We start from the raw sequence: 11276 nt of genomic DNA, 5'->3' as shown, positions 1-11276 counted from the left end.
AGATCACTCATGCCTCCAGGCAAAGCTCATGGAACAACATTTAACTCCTTTACGTGCCAAATACATTTGACCTGCATGTGTTCTGTCCTTCCTTTCAGAGATGTTACTGATCACCACCAACCCATATGATTATCAGTATGTGAGTCAAGGTGAGATCACGGTTCCCAGCATTAATGACCAGGAAGAGCTGATGGCCACAGATGTAAGTAATGCACAGAAGTTTTCTTGGGAGGACTCTGACCTTTACCAGGCATGGTACTTACTCTAATAATTCTTTTGCTAGAGTGCCATTGACATCCTGGGCTTCACTGCTGATGAGAAAACAGCCATTTACAAGCTGACGGGGGCTGTCATGCACTACGGGAACCTGAAGTTCAAGCAGAAGCAGCGGGAGGAGCAGGCAGAGCCGGACGGCACAGAAGGTACCAGCACAATATATACCAGAGCTCACTATGTGCCGGGACGCGCACTAATACAGGCAGTGATTCAGGGTCAGAACCATTGGCTCAGCCTGCCCATTTCCCCAGATGCTAGTATTGGAGAAGAGAAGTGTGTCCTGACCAGGGGACTTTGCTGGAAGAACACAGCTCAGTGGAAGAGGCAGATTACTTTGAAACCCTATTTTGAAGTATAAGGTCCAGCAAATCCTAAAGCACGCTTCCATTGGCTGACACAGCGGGAGCCAAGCCAGAGAAAAGCAGGCTTTGCTGCTGTACTGAATGGCAGCTTCCCAGGCCTGGCACAGAACTGGGAGCCACTCAGCTCATAGGGAGCTACTATCATTTTCATCAGCTGTAGTCCCTTCCGAATGGCATTGTTTCCAGGTGACAAGAAGCCAGGGCCCTGAAGCTGCTCCGCTTCAAAACCTGTCTCCTGGAGACAACTCACAGTGCCTGAACTGAGACATTGTGCTGCTTCTTTTTACATGGGGGTGTGTGTGTGAAAACTAACATCAGTTAATACTGCAGCTGTGGATCATACGTTCTACATTTTCTGCAGCATCTCAGCAAGTCTCCAGGACTTCTGTTTGAAAGACAGGCATCTAAGATACATCTATAACATTTGCTTTGCCTAGAATTGTTCAAATGTGCATTTCTCTAAAAGTTCATGGAAGCATTTCTATGAAGCTACAGTTATTTGTGTACATCATAAATGCACACCATTAAGGGTTTTTTTTTCTTGAGGTTTTTTTTTAATGTGTGTGTGATTTGGGTCTTCTTTTAGGAAAGTTGACACATAACTGAAAATGACTGCAAGGATTACAGTAGCAATGAATCTGATAATGATGAATAGTAACAGTAGAACAGGCTACAAATAGCAGCTGTAAATCATTACATAAATATAACCAAATGAAAGAGTTATAATTCGATGACCATTTAATTATTAAAAAATAATTCTACAAATGTGAAATACAACTTAAGTACCAATTTTTTTCTTTTTTCATACTTTACTATTTCTACTGTTAAATGTACATTAAATACTTACTTGTGAATAACATATACAAATGAAGCAGCTCAAAATCAGCACCTTTGACCTTGTCACATTAAAAGAATTTGTGAATAGTACTGTTGTTCACTATAATCTTTGTTGTGACAAGAGACAGGCGGGAAATTGAAAGTGATGACAGAATACATCTGGTACCTCTGGTGAGGACAGGCTGAGACAGTTGAACTTGTTCAGCTGGAGAAGAAAAGGCTCCAGGGAGACCCAATAGCAGCCTCCCAGTACTTAAAGGGGGCAACAGGAAAGGGGGAGGGACTCTTTATCAGGGGTGTAGGGTTAGGATGAGGAGTAGGGTTTTTAAACTGAAAGAGGGAAGATTTAGATTAGAGGTAAGGAAGAAATTCTTTACTGTGGGTGTGGTGAGACCCTGGCACAGGCTGCCCAGAGAAGCTGTGGCTGCCCCCTCCCTGGCAGGGTTCAAGGCCAGGTTGGACAGGGCTTAGGGCAACCTGGGCTAGTCGAAGATGTCCCTGCCCCTGGCAGGGGGGTTGGAACTAGGTGATCTTTAAGGTCCCTTCCAAACCAAACCAGTCTATGATTCTATGATTTACCAATCATGTAAAATAAATGGGGAAAAAATTAGTAAATCAATAAAAATGACATATTTTGAAGTATGTGAAAAAGTATATGTGGCTTCTGCAGAAAGGATTCTGAAGTACTTCAAGATATGTTTACTGGAGAGCTAACTTTAAACACTACTGTATGCTGTTTTCCTTAGTTGCTGACAAGGCTGCCTATCTGATGGGTCTGAACTCAGCAGACCTGCTCAAGGCACTGTGCTACCCCCGAGTCAAGGTTGGGAATGAATATGTGACCAAGGGTCAAACCGTGCAGCAGGTAAGAAATAAGTGATGATAGAAAACAAATGACATTAATTAAGAAGTCTGAACTTCCTCTTTTGCCCTGGATGGTAACTTTTATTTTACTTTTCTTTAGGTATACAATTCAGTAGGTGCTCTGGCAAAATCAGTCTTTGAGAAGATGTTCTTGTGGATGGTGGTTCGCATCAACCAGCAGCTGGATACGAAGCAGCCCAGACAGTACTTCATTGGTGTGCTGGACATTGCTGGCTTCGAGATCTTTGATGTAAGAAGAGGATCTTCATACAAGTTTCCTTGAAAGGGCATTAAGAAACTAGAATACTTTGGGGTTGCTGGTTGTTGTTTGGTTTGTTGTTGTTTTGTTTTGGGGGGTGGGTGGGGTTGGGAGGTGGGGTGGTGGTGGTGGTGTTTTTTTCTGTTTTGTTTTTTTAAATTATGGGGGTTTTTTTATTTATTGGATAATCCTGACATTCATGTAGGAATGGCACTCTTCTGGTTCTCATAGTATCCCACAATGGCTGCAGAATATTATAGAAGTCTGTTGTTGCATGCAGAAGCGAACACTGCATTGAAAACCAATATGAAAATGTTGAATAATTGTTAGGTAATAGCAGAAACAGATTCTGGAGAAGTTAAAATATACAGTCTTGAAGGAAGATTTTGTTAATGGTGAAGCCAGACTCCCTCTGAATTCTTGGGAATAGTTTGGCAGTATAGACAAATTCAAGCAGGTGAAAAGCTGGACATAGACTAAGCTCTGCAACTCTTTTCAGAGCACGGAAATGTGTTGAGACAGTGCCAGAGCCTGAAATGGTAGATATATTAGAGGATGGAATAGGTCAGTCACCTGTCCAGACCCATGACTATAAATTCAGGATCCCTATCATGCATGGATAGTAATAATAGATATAGTGGACTAATCAATAATAGATATAATGGGCTGAAAATAATACCTATTTGAAGATGAAAACTTCACAAGTGTCTCTGCATTCTGCAGTTCAACAGCCTGGAGCAGCTGTGCATCAACTTCACCAATGAGAAACTGCAACAGTTCTTCAACCACCACATGTTCGTGCTGGAGCAGGAGGAGTACAAGAAGGAGGGAATTGAATGGGAGTTCATTGACTTTGGGATGGACCTGGCTGCCTGCATTGAGCTCATTGAGAAGGTTCTTGGGCCCTACATACTTAATAGTTTTCCAGAAGTAAAATGTAAAAGAAATCTTCTAAGATTAAATTAGACCACTCTAAATGTGTGGCACTCACACAATGCAGCACATAACATGATTTTTTTCTGGGCTCCAAGCATTTCATATACATTTTTATTTGCCTGTTACTTCACTGCCTGTGGGATTCTGTCACATAGTATATATGATTTTCATAAGGAAAAAATTTCAGTCCTAATCATGGTTCTGGAGTTCATACTCAAATCAGTGTATTTTTTTAATGCCTGCTGAGTGAGTAAATACACTGACCAACTTCTATTTTAATATGTTTAAGGAAACTTCTGATCTTGATTACAAGAAAAAACATTTAGGGAGTGTAAAATCTCCCTTATATCTGAATGCTATTGATTTAATTTATTTTGCTTTCCATCTTCATCTAACATGCATATAGTGAATTTTTACATGCTAGATCACAAACCTGAAACTTATGGGAGCTTGTATTCATATATCTGATGGCATATCCACTAACAAAATGACATTTCTGGAAATATATAAGATTACATATTCAGGAAGGGAGGACGTTTCTATAATTTTTATTTTCCATTCCTCTCTCCTATATACATTCTCTCTACTTGCTCCCACACTTTCTTCCTTCACATGTTGCTGTTTCTCCCAGCCCATGGGCATCTTCTCCATCCTGGAAGAGGAGTGCATGTTCCCCAAGGCAACTGACACCTCTTTCAAGAACAAGCTCTACGACCAACATCTGGGCAAGTCCAACAACTTCCAGAAGCCCAAGCCTGCCAAAGGCAAGGCTGAGGCCCACTTCTCCCTGGTGCACTATGCTGGCACAGTGGACTACAACATCTCTGGCTGGCTTGAGAAGAACAAGGACCCCCTGAATGAAACTGTTGTGGGGCTGTACCAGAAATCATCAATGAAGACCCTGGCCTTACTCTTTGCCTCTGTTGGTGGAGCAGAAGCAGGTGATTTCTTTTAAATCAATTCTACTATAATTTACGGGGGGGGGCGGGGAATCATTATAATATTTCACAGTAATATTTTCATTTCAAAAACTGAAAAGCCAAAACCTCACTTACTTTTTGGAACTCAATCATTCAGACTAATAAAAGATATTACATTTCCCTAGAGACTTTTATAGATCTGTAGGTTTGATGATCAGACAGCTGTACTTCAACATTTACACAGGCTAGCTGATGGACCAGATTTCTGCAATATGGGACATTCCCAAATACTTCAGGGGACACAATCCATTGTATCAACATGCTGCTAAATTTAGGCATAGCCTTGGATAGAAAGATATGTAAAGACTACATTTGGTGTATTCACTAGTAATTTATTTAATTCCTTAAATATCTTACTGTGCAAAATGTTACAATTTGTTTCCTGCTTGCATTTTCTTAACATCAGCTTGAAGTCACTAGTTTCCATTCTGCTATCATTTGAATAAATCAAATCTCCCATTGTAACTTTAAATAGTATATGTATTTGCATATTTTAATAATATTACATTTTTAATCTCTTTAAGATGAACAGACAAAGTTCTTCAGATTTTTTTTTTTTTTTTTTAATTTATTTAATATTACTGTTTAGAGAGTGGTGGTGGTGGCAAGAAGGGCGGCAAGAAGAAGGGTTCTTCTTTCCAGACTGTCTCAGCACTTTTCCGGGTACTGTATTCTTTCAGAACTGCCCAAAAGTTCTGTAAAATAACACACAAACAAACAAAGAAAACAAACAACAAAACAGCCCAAACCAAAACTAATCATGGTTTATTACAATGCTTTTACTCTATCTAACATAGAGATTGTAATATTTTTAAACCCAAGTCTTTGCTCTTGATCTTAAGGAAAATTTAAACAAGCTGATGAGCAATCTGCGAAGCACACATCCCCATTTCGTGCGGTGCCTTATTCCTAATGAAACAAAAACACCTGGTAAGTTGTTAAAGTTCAAAGATATGATAACTCTGTTCTTCTCTGCCCAGTTCAATGAAATACCAATTCATTATGTCATTTATTAGGTGCCATGGAGCATGAGCTGGTGCTGCATCAGCTGCGGTGCAACGGTGTGCTGGAAGGGATCAGAATTTGCAGGAAAGGATTCCCCAGCAGAATACTCTATGCAGACTTTAAACAGAGGTCGGATTCCATGTCATCCTCCCTCCACCATATCTACCAATGCTGAATAATTTGCATTTCCTCGTTGTTTTAAGTGCTGTGGGTGCTATGGGAGGGGTTCATTGTACCTACCTGTAGGCATACAACAGTCAATTTTCCAAGATAGCCATCCAGTTTCTTTCTATAGCTAACTAAAACAGGCATTCTCAAAAAGCAATTTATTCCTATCCTTGATGCACACTCTGGTATGGGATAAAGCATTTTTTAATTATCCAGGAATTAAGTTGACTAGCTTAGAATTAGTTAACTTCTGTGTAGCAAAGTAAGATGACTTGTGACCATCAGCACAAAATGTGAATAAAGAAACTACAAGATATTCAAGACTAACTTGTTGGAAAACCAAATAAATAAAACCAACTTGCGTCTTGATCTATATCAGCTGGAAAATACTTGGATATTATGTACTGCCACTATTTTGGATGAAGAATTTCTCCTGTCCACATATTTTCTTCTTGCACATAAAGTTCTCATTTAGAGATAGGCATTAGATAACAGGGCATGTGGAGTATGTCAGCAGTTACCCATGGAAAGCAGTACCCATTCTGTGTCAAGAATTTCTGAACTAAGGAAAATTCAAGGTTTTTCCTAAAAATATATTTACCAATGACAATGTGATTTTAAACAGTGAAACGGAGTTCATACTTATTCACCTCTCTTCCAATCTTGGTCCCCCTTCAGAAAATCTTGCCAATGGCATCAGTTGGTACAGGTTTGACTGAGCTTTCAGGAATCTGACCTTAATTTTCTACTTCCTCCCATAGGTACAAGGTGCTAAATGCCAGTGCCATCCCAGAGGGACAGTTCATTGATAGCAAGAAGGCTTCTGAGAAGCTCCTTGGATCCATCGATGTGGATCACACCCAGTACAAATTTGGCCACACCAAGGTACAAATGCTGCTTGACTGATGTACTGTGCTTGCAATACCTCACTGTGATGTGCTGCAACATTCTCTTTCTCAAGGTGTTCTTCAAAGCTGGGCTGCTGGGACTTCTGGAGGAGATGAGGGATGAGAAGCTGACACAGCTCATCACTCGCACCCAGGCCATGTGTAGGGGCTACTTGATGAGAGTGGAGTTCAAGAAAATGATGGAGAGGAGGTAGATAGCTATACTTATTTGGCCTGCTGGGTCAATCCCCATCAGATATCAACATGAACAAAACTGAAAACAAGCTCCTTATTGCCAAATCTCATTTATTACTCATTTATTCAGTCTACCAGTATGGATGTATTGGGGAGTATAATCTGGCAGCAGATGAAGCAGTATAAAATCCCAATTTAGGGGGAAACAAAAAAATAAACCCCCTTTGTACTAATTTTTTGATAAGTTCAGTAAATGGCTACATTACATGTATGTCCACATGATAATTATTTTAGCTCACCATTATAATCAAAGGTGAGAAATGCATACTTCTAGCACAAGAGAAATATTCTCTTCCCTTGGATAACTTTCATGAAAGGGACCAAGTCAGCTTCTGGAAGTGTTACTTTGGCCATGAAAGTGAGCCAAACATCTGGACTTCAAAACCATCCATACAGGTTGACAATCTACGTCACACTAGGGGGTTTTCTTCAGATATATATATATATTTTGTACCTATTAAATATACTAAATATTACTAATAAAATATATTAAATAACATTTAATAAAAAATTTATATACTCAGATATATAAAACTAGTACTGAATGTAGAAAATCACATTATACATATCTACAATTAAATATGTACTATAAATTTTTAAATATGTAATAGTATATTTTTTGTTACCTTTCAGGGAGTCCATCTTCTGCATTCAGTACAACATCCGTGCATTCATGAATGTGAAGCACTGGCCCTGGATGAAGCTGTTCTTCAAGATCAAGCCCTTGCTGAAGAGTGCTGAATCTGAGAAGGAGATGGCCAACATGAAGGAGGAGTTTGAGAAAACCAAGGAAGAGCTTGCAAAGTCTGAGGCAAAGAGGAAGGAGCTGGAGGAGAAAATGGTTTCTTTACTGCAGGAAAAAAATGATCTGCAACTCCAAGTGCAGGCTGTGAGTATTACTAATGTTTTTAGTTTGTAATGTCTTATGTAAAATGATCCCAAATGTCTCAGCAAGAGACACATTATCCAAAACCAGTATTTTTAAAAACATACAGGTTTTATAAAATAGGAAGGAAAACCATGTAGAAAAGCTAACTTGAAATCTTCAAATATTTATAAATTTGCAATGAAATATTGCAGATGGTTCCTTACACTTTTAAATCAAGAGAGAAGTAATCGATTTCCGGTTAGTAAATACTACAGCTTAAAGCATGACATTTAAACTCATATATGGCAAGTTACAGCAGAAGTTATCATGTCTTTATAAAACTTCAGATATTATATAGTTTTGATACGTCATCATCTGATCTGATTAGTGAAGGTAGTCTAAAGCTCCTATTAACACCTCTTATTTGGAGAACCACAAGTGGATTCAGGTGGAGTAGGACAGGCCCAGAGTGTCAGGCATTTCTCTAGCATTTGTGGGCCCTGTGTCCTCGGGAAAAAGAGTGACAGAAGTGGAGACCTCCTCTTTTTCCTTGGAAATAAAAAGGTAGCACCAATAATCCCCTTAAAACTGTTGTTACCAGCAAGATTTAGGATTGATCTGACCCCCTTTTGATGTCCACACTCTAAATGTCTACATCTGAGCTAGTAGCCTGAGCTTCTCTTCATTTTCAGAAATGAGAAAATCATCCTGTTAGAGTATGATACAATTCATCCAAAATGTTGTTGGTTTGTTGTTTTTTTTTTTTTTTTCACTGAATGTGACTGCATCACATCATGTCAGATTTCTAAATCTACATGAGACAAGCCCAACACATTGCTCAGCTATATAAAGTCTTATGCCTGGCTGGTATCATGGTTCTTCACTAGAACAAAGAGGAAAAGAACAAGCAGTATGTAGAAAATAAATACTTCTTAGTAAATTGCATTATAGAATGCATGTAAATTCAGGTAATTGACACTCCCCTGGTAAACACCAGTCTCCCTTCCAAACTCTTCTTGACCACAAGGGCTAGAAACATGTCTCATTTAACTATTATTTTTGAAACAGTGATCCTAACATGACATTTCGCCAAAACAAAAATTAAATGTATATACAGTAAATCTGTGTGGGAGAGTTGTAATAAGGTTTTCTCAGTTGAATGTTGGAGTATTTAGCATTCAAGTTTTAAACACTGTATGCTAAAAAATCTGCCTCTGTGATTTCTTTTTTAAAAAAAAGGCATTAAAAAAAAAAATTCTCAGAACCTATATTTATAGTATGATAATATATCCCTTTATTTTATGGGCTGGAGGCAGTCCCTATCAAATACATATCTTAACAATAATGAGTTTTAACTACAAAGGACATTGTAAATCTGCTTCAAAAATAATGATTATTTTGTTAAAAAACAGTAAGAAAAAATAACTATTTCAAAACTATTTTAAATGAATCATGTGTAGGAAGCTGATGGTTTGGCTGATGCTGAAGAAAGATGTGACCAGCTCATCAAAACCAAAATCCAACTGGAAGCCAAAATTAAGGAGCTGACAGAGAGAGCAGAAGATGAAGAAGAGATGAATGCCGAGCTGACAGCCAAGAAGAGAAAACTGGAGGATGAGTGCTCAGAGCTGAAGAAAGATATTGATGACCTTGAGTTAACATTGGCCAAGGTTGAGAAGGAAAAACATGCCACTGAAAACAAGGTATGAGGCAGAACCTATCACTCGAACTTCAGAAAAGACTGTGCTGTTACAGGACTTCTGTATCTACTGCCTCTGTTTACACTTGCTCTGTTCTTCTCAAAGGTGAAAAACCTGACAGAGGAGATGGCAGCCCTGGACGAGACCATTGCCAAGCTGACAAAAGAGAAGAAAGCCCTCCAAGAGGCCCATCAGCAGACACTGGATGACCTGCAGGCAGAAGAGGACAAAGTCAATACGCTGACCAAAGCTAAGACCAAGCTGGAGCAGCAAGTGGATGACGTAAGCATGTCTGTCCAGAACAAGGTAGGTATGGTTTTAGACCTGGCATATAGAGCGTTGATGGTCTTCTTTCTTTAGCTGGAAGGGTCCTTGGAGCAAGAGAAGAAACTGCGCATGGACCTTGAGAGAGCCAAAAGGAAACTCGAAGGAGACCTGAAAATGAACCAGGAATCAATAATGGATTTAGAAAATGATAAGCAGCAGCTGGATGAGAAAATGAAGAAGTAAGTGTGGCTGTGGGGCACCTGAGTGCTGGGCTGGTGCACTTGTCTTTTCTCTTTGAGCTCTGACACGGTTTGCTTTGCCCACAGGAAAGACTTTGAAATCAGTCAGATCCAGAGCAAAATCGAGGATGAGCAAGCCCTGGGCATGCAATTACAGAAGAAGATCAAGGAGCTGCAGGCAAGCCTCTGTCCCTTGCCCCCTCTCACCAGTCTGGGGTCAGGAAGGAGGAGGGCATGGGTGTGAAGGGTCCCTAATGTTCCCCAGGCTCGGATCGAGGAACTGGAGGAGGAAATTGAGGCAGAGCGAACCTCTCGGGCAAAAGCAGAGAAGCATCGGGCTGACCTCTCGCGGGAGCTAGAGGAGATCAGCGAGCGCCTGGAAGAAGCAGGAGGGGCTACAGCAGCTCAGATCGAGATGAACAAGAAGCGTGAGGCAGAATTTCAGAAGATGCGCCGTGACCTCGAAGAGGCCACGCTGCAGCACGAAGCCACGGCTGCCGCCCTGCGGAAGAAGCACGCGGACAGCACAGCTGAGCTTGGGGAGCAGATCGACAACCTGCAACGCGTGAAGCAGAAGCTGGAGAAGGAGAAGAGTGAGCTGAAGATGGAGATTGATGACTTGGCCAGTAACATGGAGTCTGTCTCCAAAGCCAAGGTACTGAAATATTCCCTTATAGTAATTCAAACATTATGAAGTATTTATATTTTAATGGAATTTTAAGTTAGTTATATTTTAAAATAATTAGTTGCACTTTACAACTTGAATTTGAGTTTATATATTTCAGTATTTGTATAATTATATATTTTGTATTCTTTGAGGAGATCTAAAAAGCTTCGCCTGAAGCACCTGACCTAAGGAACTATAGGGTCTCATTGCATTTCTCAGAATACAGTGACATTGAAAGGAAAGTGACATTATCTGGTTTTTAGTTTCTTTCTAAACTAAAAATTTCTCCTACCCTACACTTTCGTTTTTGCTATTATTTTCCTTTTCTTCCTTAAATACTTCAGTGATGTAATCATGAAAAGCCAAACAGAAATTTAAAATAATTCCTGGTTTCAGTGTTCCATCATCCATTTACTTTTAAATTATTGGCTTTTTTTTCCCCTTCATAAGACTGCAGATTCTCAATAATTATGTGTTGAATCACCAGTCATCTTTAATTCTGTTCTTCATGCAAATAGGCAAATCTGGAGAAGATATGTCGTTCCCTAGAGGATCAGCTCAGTGAGATTAAGACAAAGGAGGAGGAACAACAGCGCACAATTAATGACATCAGTGCTCAGAGAGCTCGGCTACAAACAGAATCTGGTAAAAAAAATATATTTTTTTAAGAGAACACTGTATATGATCTGGGGCTTAAAAAGGGGGG

At 39.7% G+C, this 11276-nt stretch overlaps 1 protein-coding gene across 1 annotated transcript in view; it reads left to right on the top strand.

The window, feature by feature from the left end:
• Positions 1-11276, top strand: part of LOC113486776 (myosin-1B-like) — a 17181-nt gene that overhangs the window by 3981 nt on the left and 1924 nt on the right. Inside the window, exons 5-22 of the mRNA XM_026861020.1 lie at positions 99-202; positions 284-422; positions 2222-2340; positions 2440-2589; positions 3322-3492; positions 4166-4475; positions 5104-5177; positions 5357-5444; positions 5531-5648; positions 6449-6572; positions 6649-6785; positions 7463-7718; positions 9158-9400; positions 9503-9679; positions 9758-9903; positions 9991-10081; positions 10169-10558; positions 11089-11215. Coding sequence (XP_026716821.1) covers positions 99-202; positions 284-422; positions 2222-2340; positions 2440-2589; positions 3322-3492; positions 4166-4475; positions 5104-5177; positions 5357-5444; positions 5531-5648; positions 6449-6572; positions 6649-6785; positions 7463-7718; positions 9158-9400; positions 9503-9679; positions 9758-9903; positions 9991-10081; positions 10169-10558; positions 11089-11215 — 2964 coding nt within the window. The remainder of the gene's footprint in view (positions 1-98; positions 203-283; positions 423-2221; positions 2341-2439; positions 2590-3321; positions 3493-4165; positions 4476-5103; positions 5178-5356; positions 5445-5530; positions 5649-6448; positions 6573-6648; positions 6786-7462; positions 7719-9157; positions 9401-9502; positions 9680-9757; positions 9904-9990; positions 10082-10168; positions 10559-11088; positions 11216-11276) is intronic.

This window comes from Athene cunicularia (assembly GCF_003259725.1).
Source record: "Athene cunicularia isolate RWA chromosome 18 unlocalized genomic scaffold, athCun1 chr18_part1, whole genome shotgun sequence".
In the NCBI taxonomy this organism is placed as follows: Eukaryota; Metazoa; Chordata; class Aves; order Strigiformes; family Strigidae; genus Athene; species Athene cunicularia.
The sequence above is the reverse complement of the archived record's forward strand: the minus strand, read 5'-3'. Positions and strand labels throughout refer to the sequence as shown.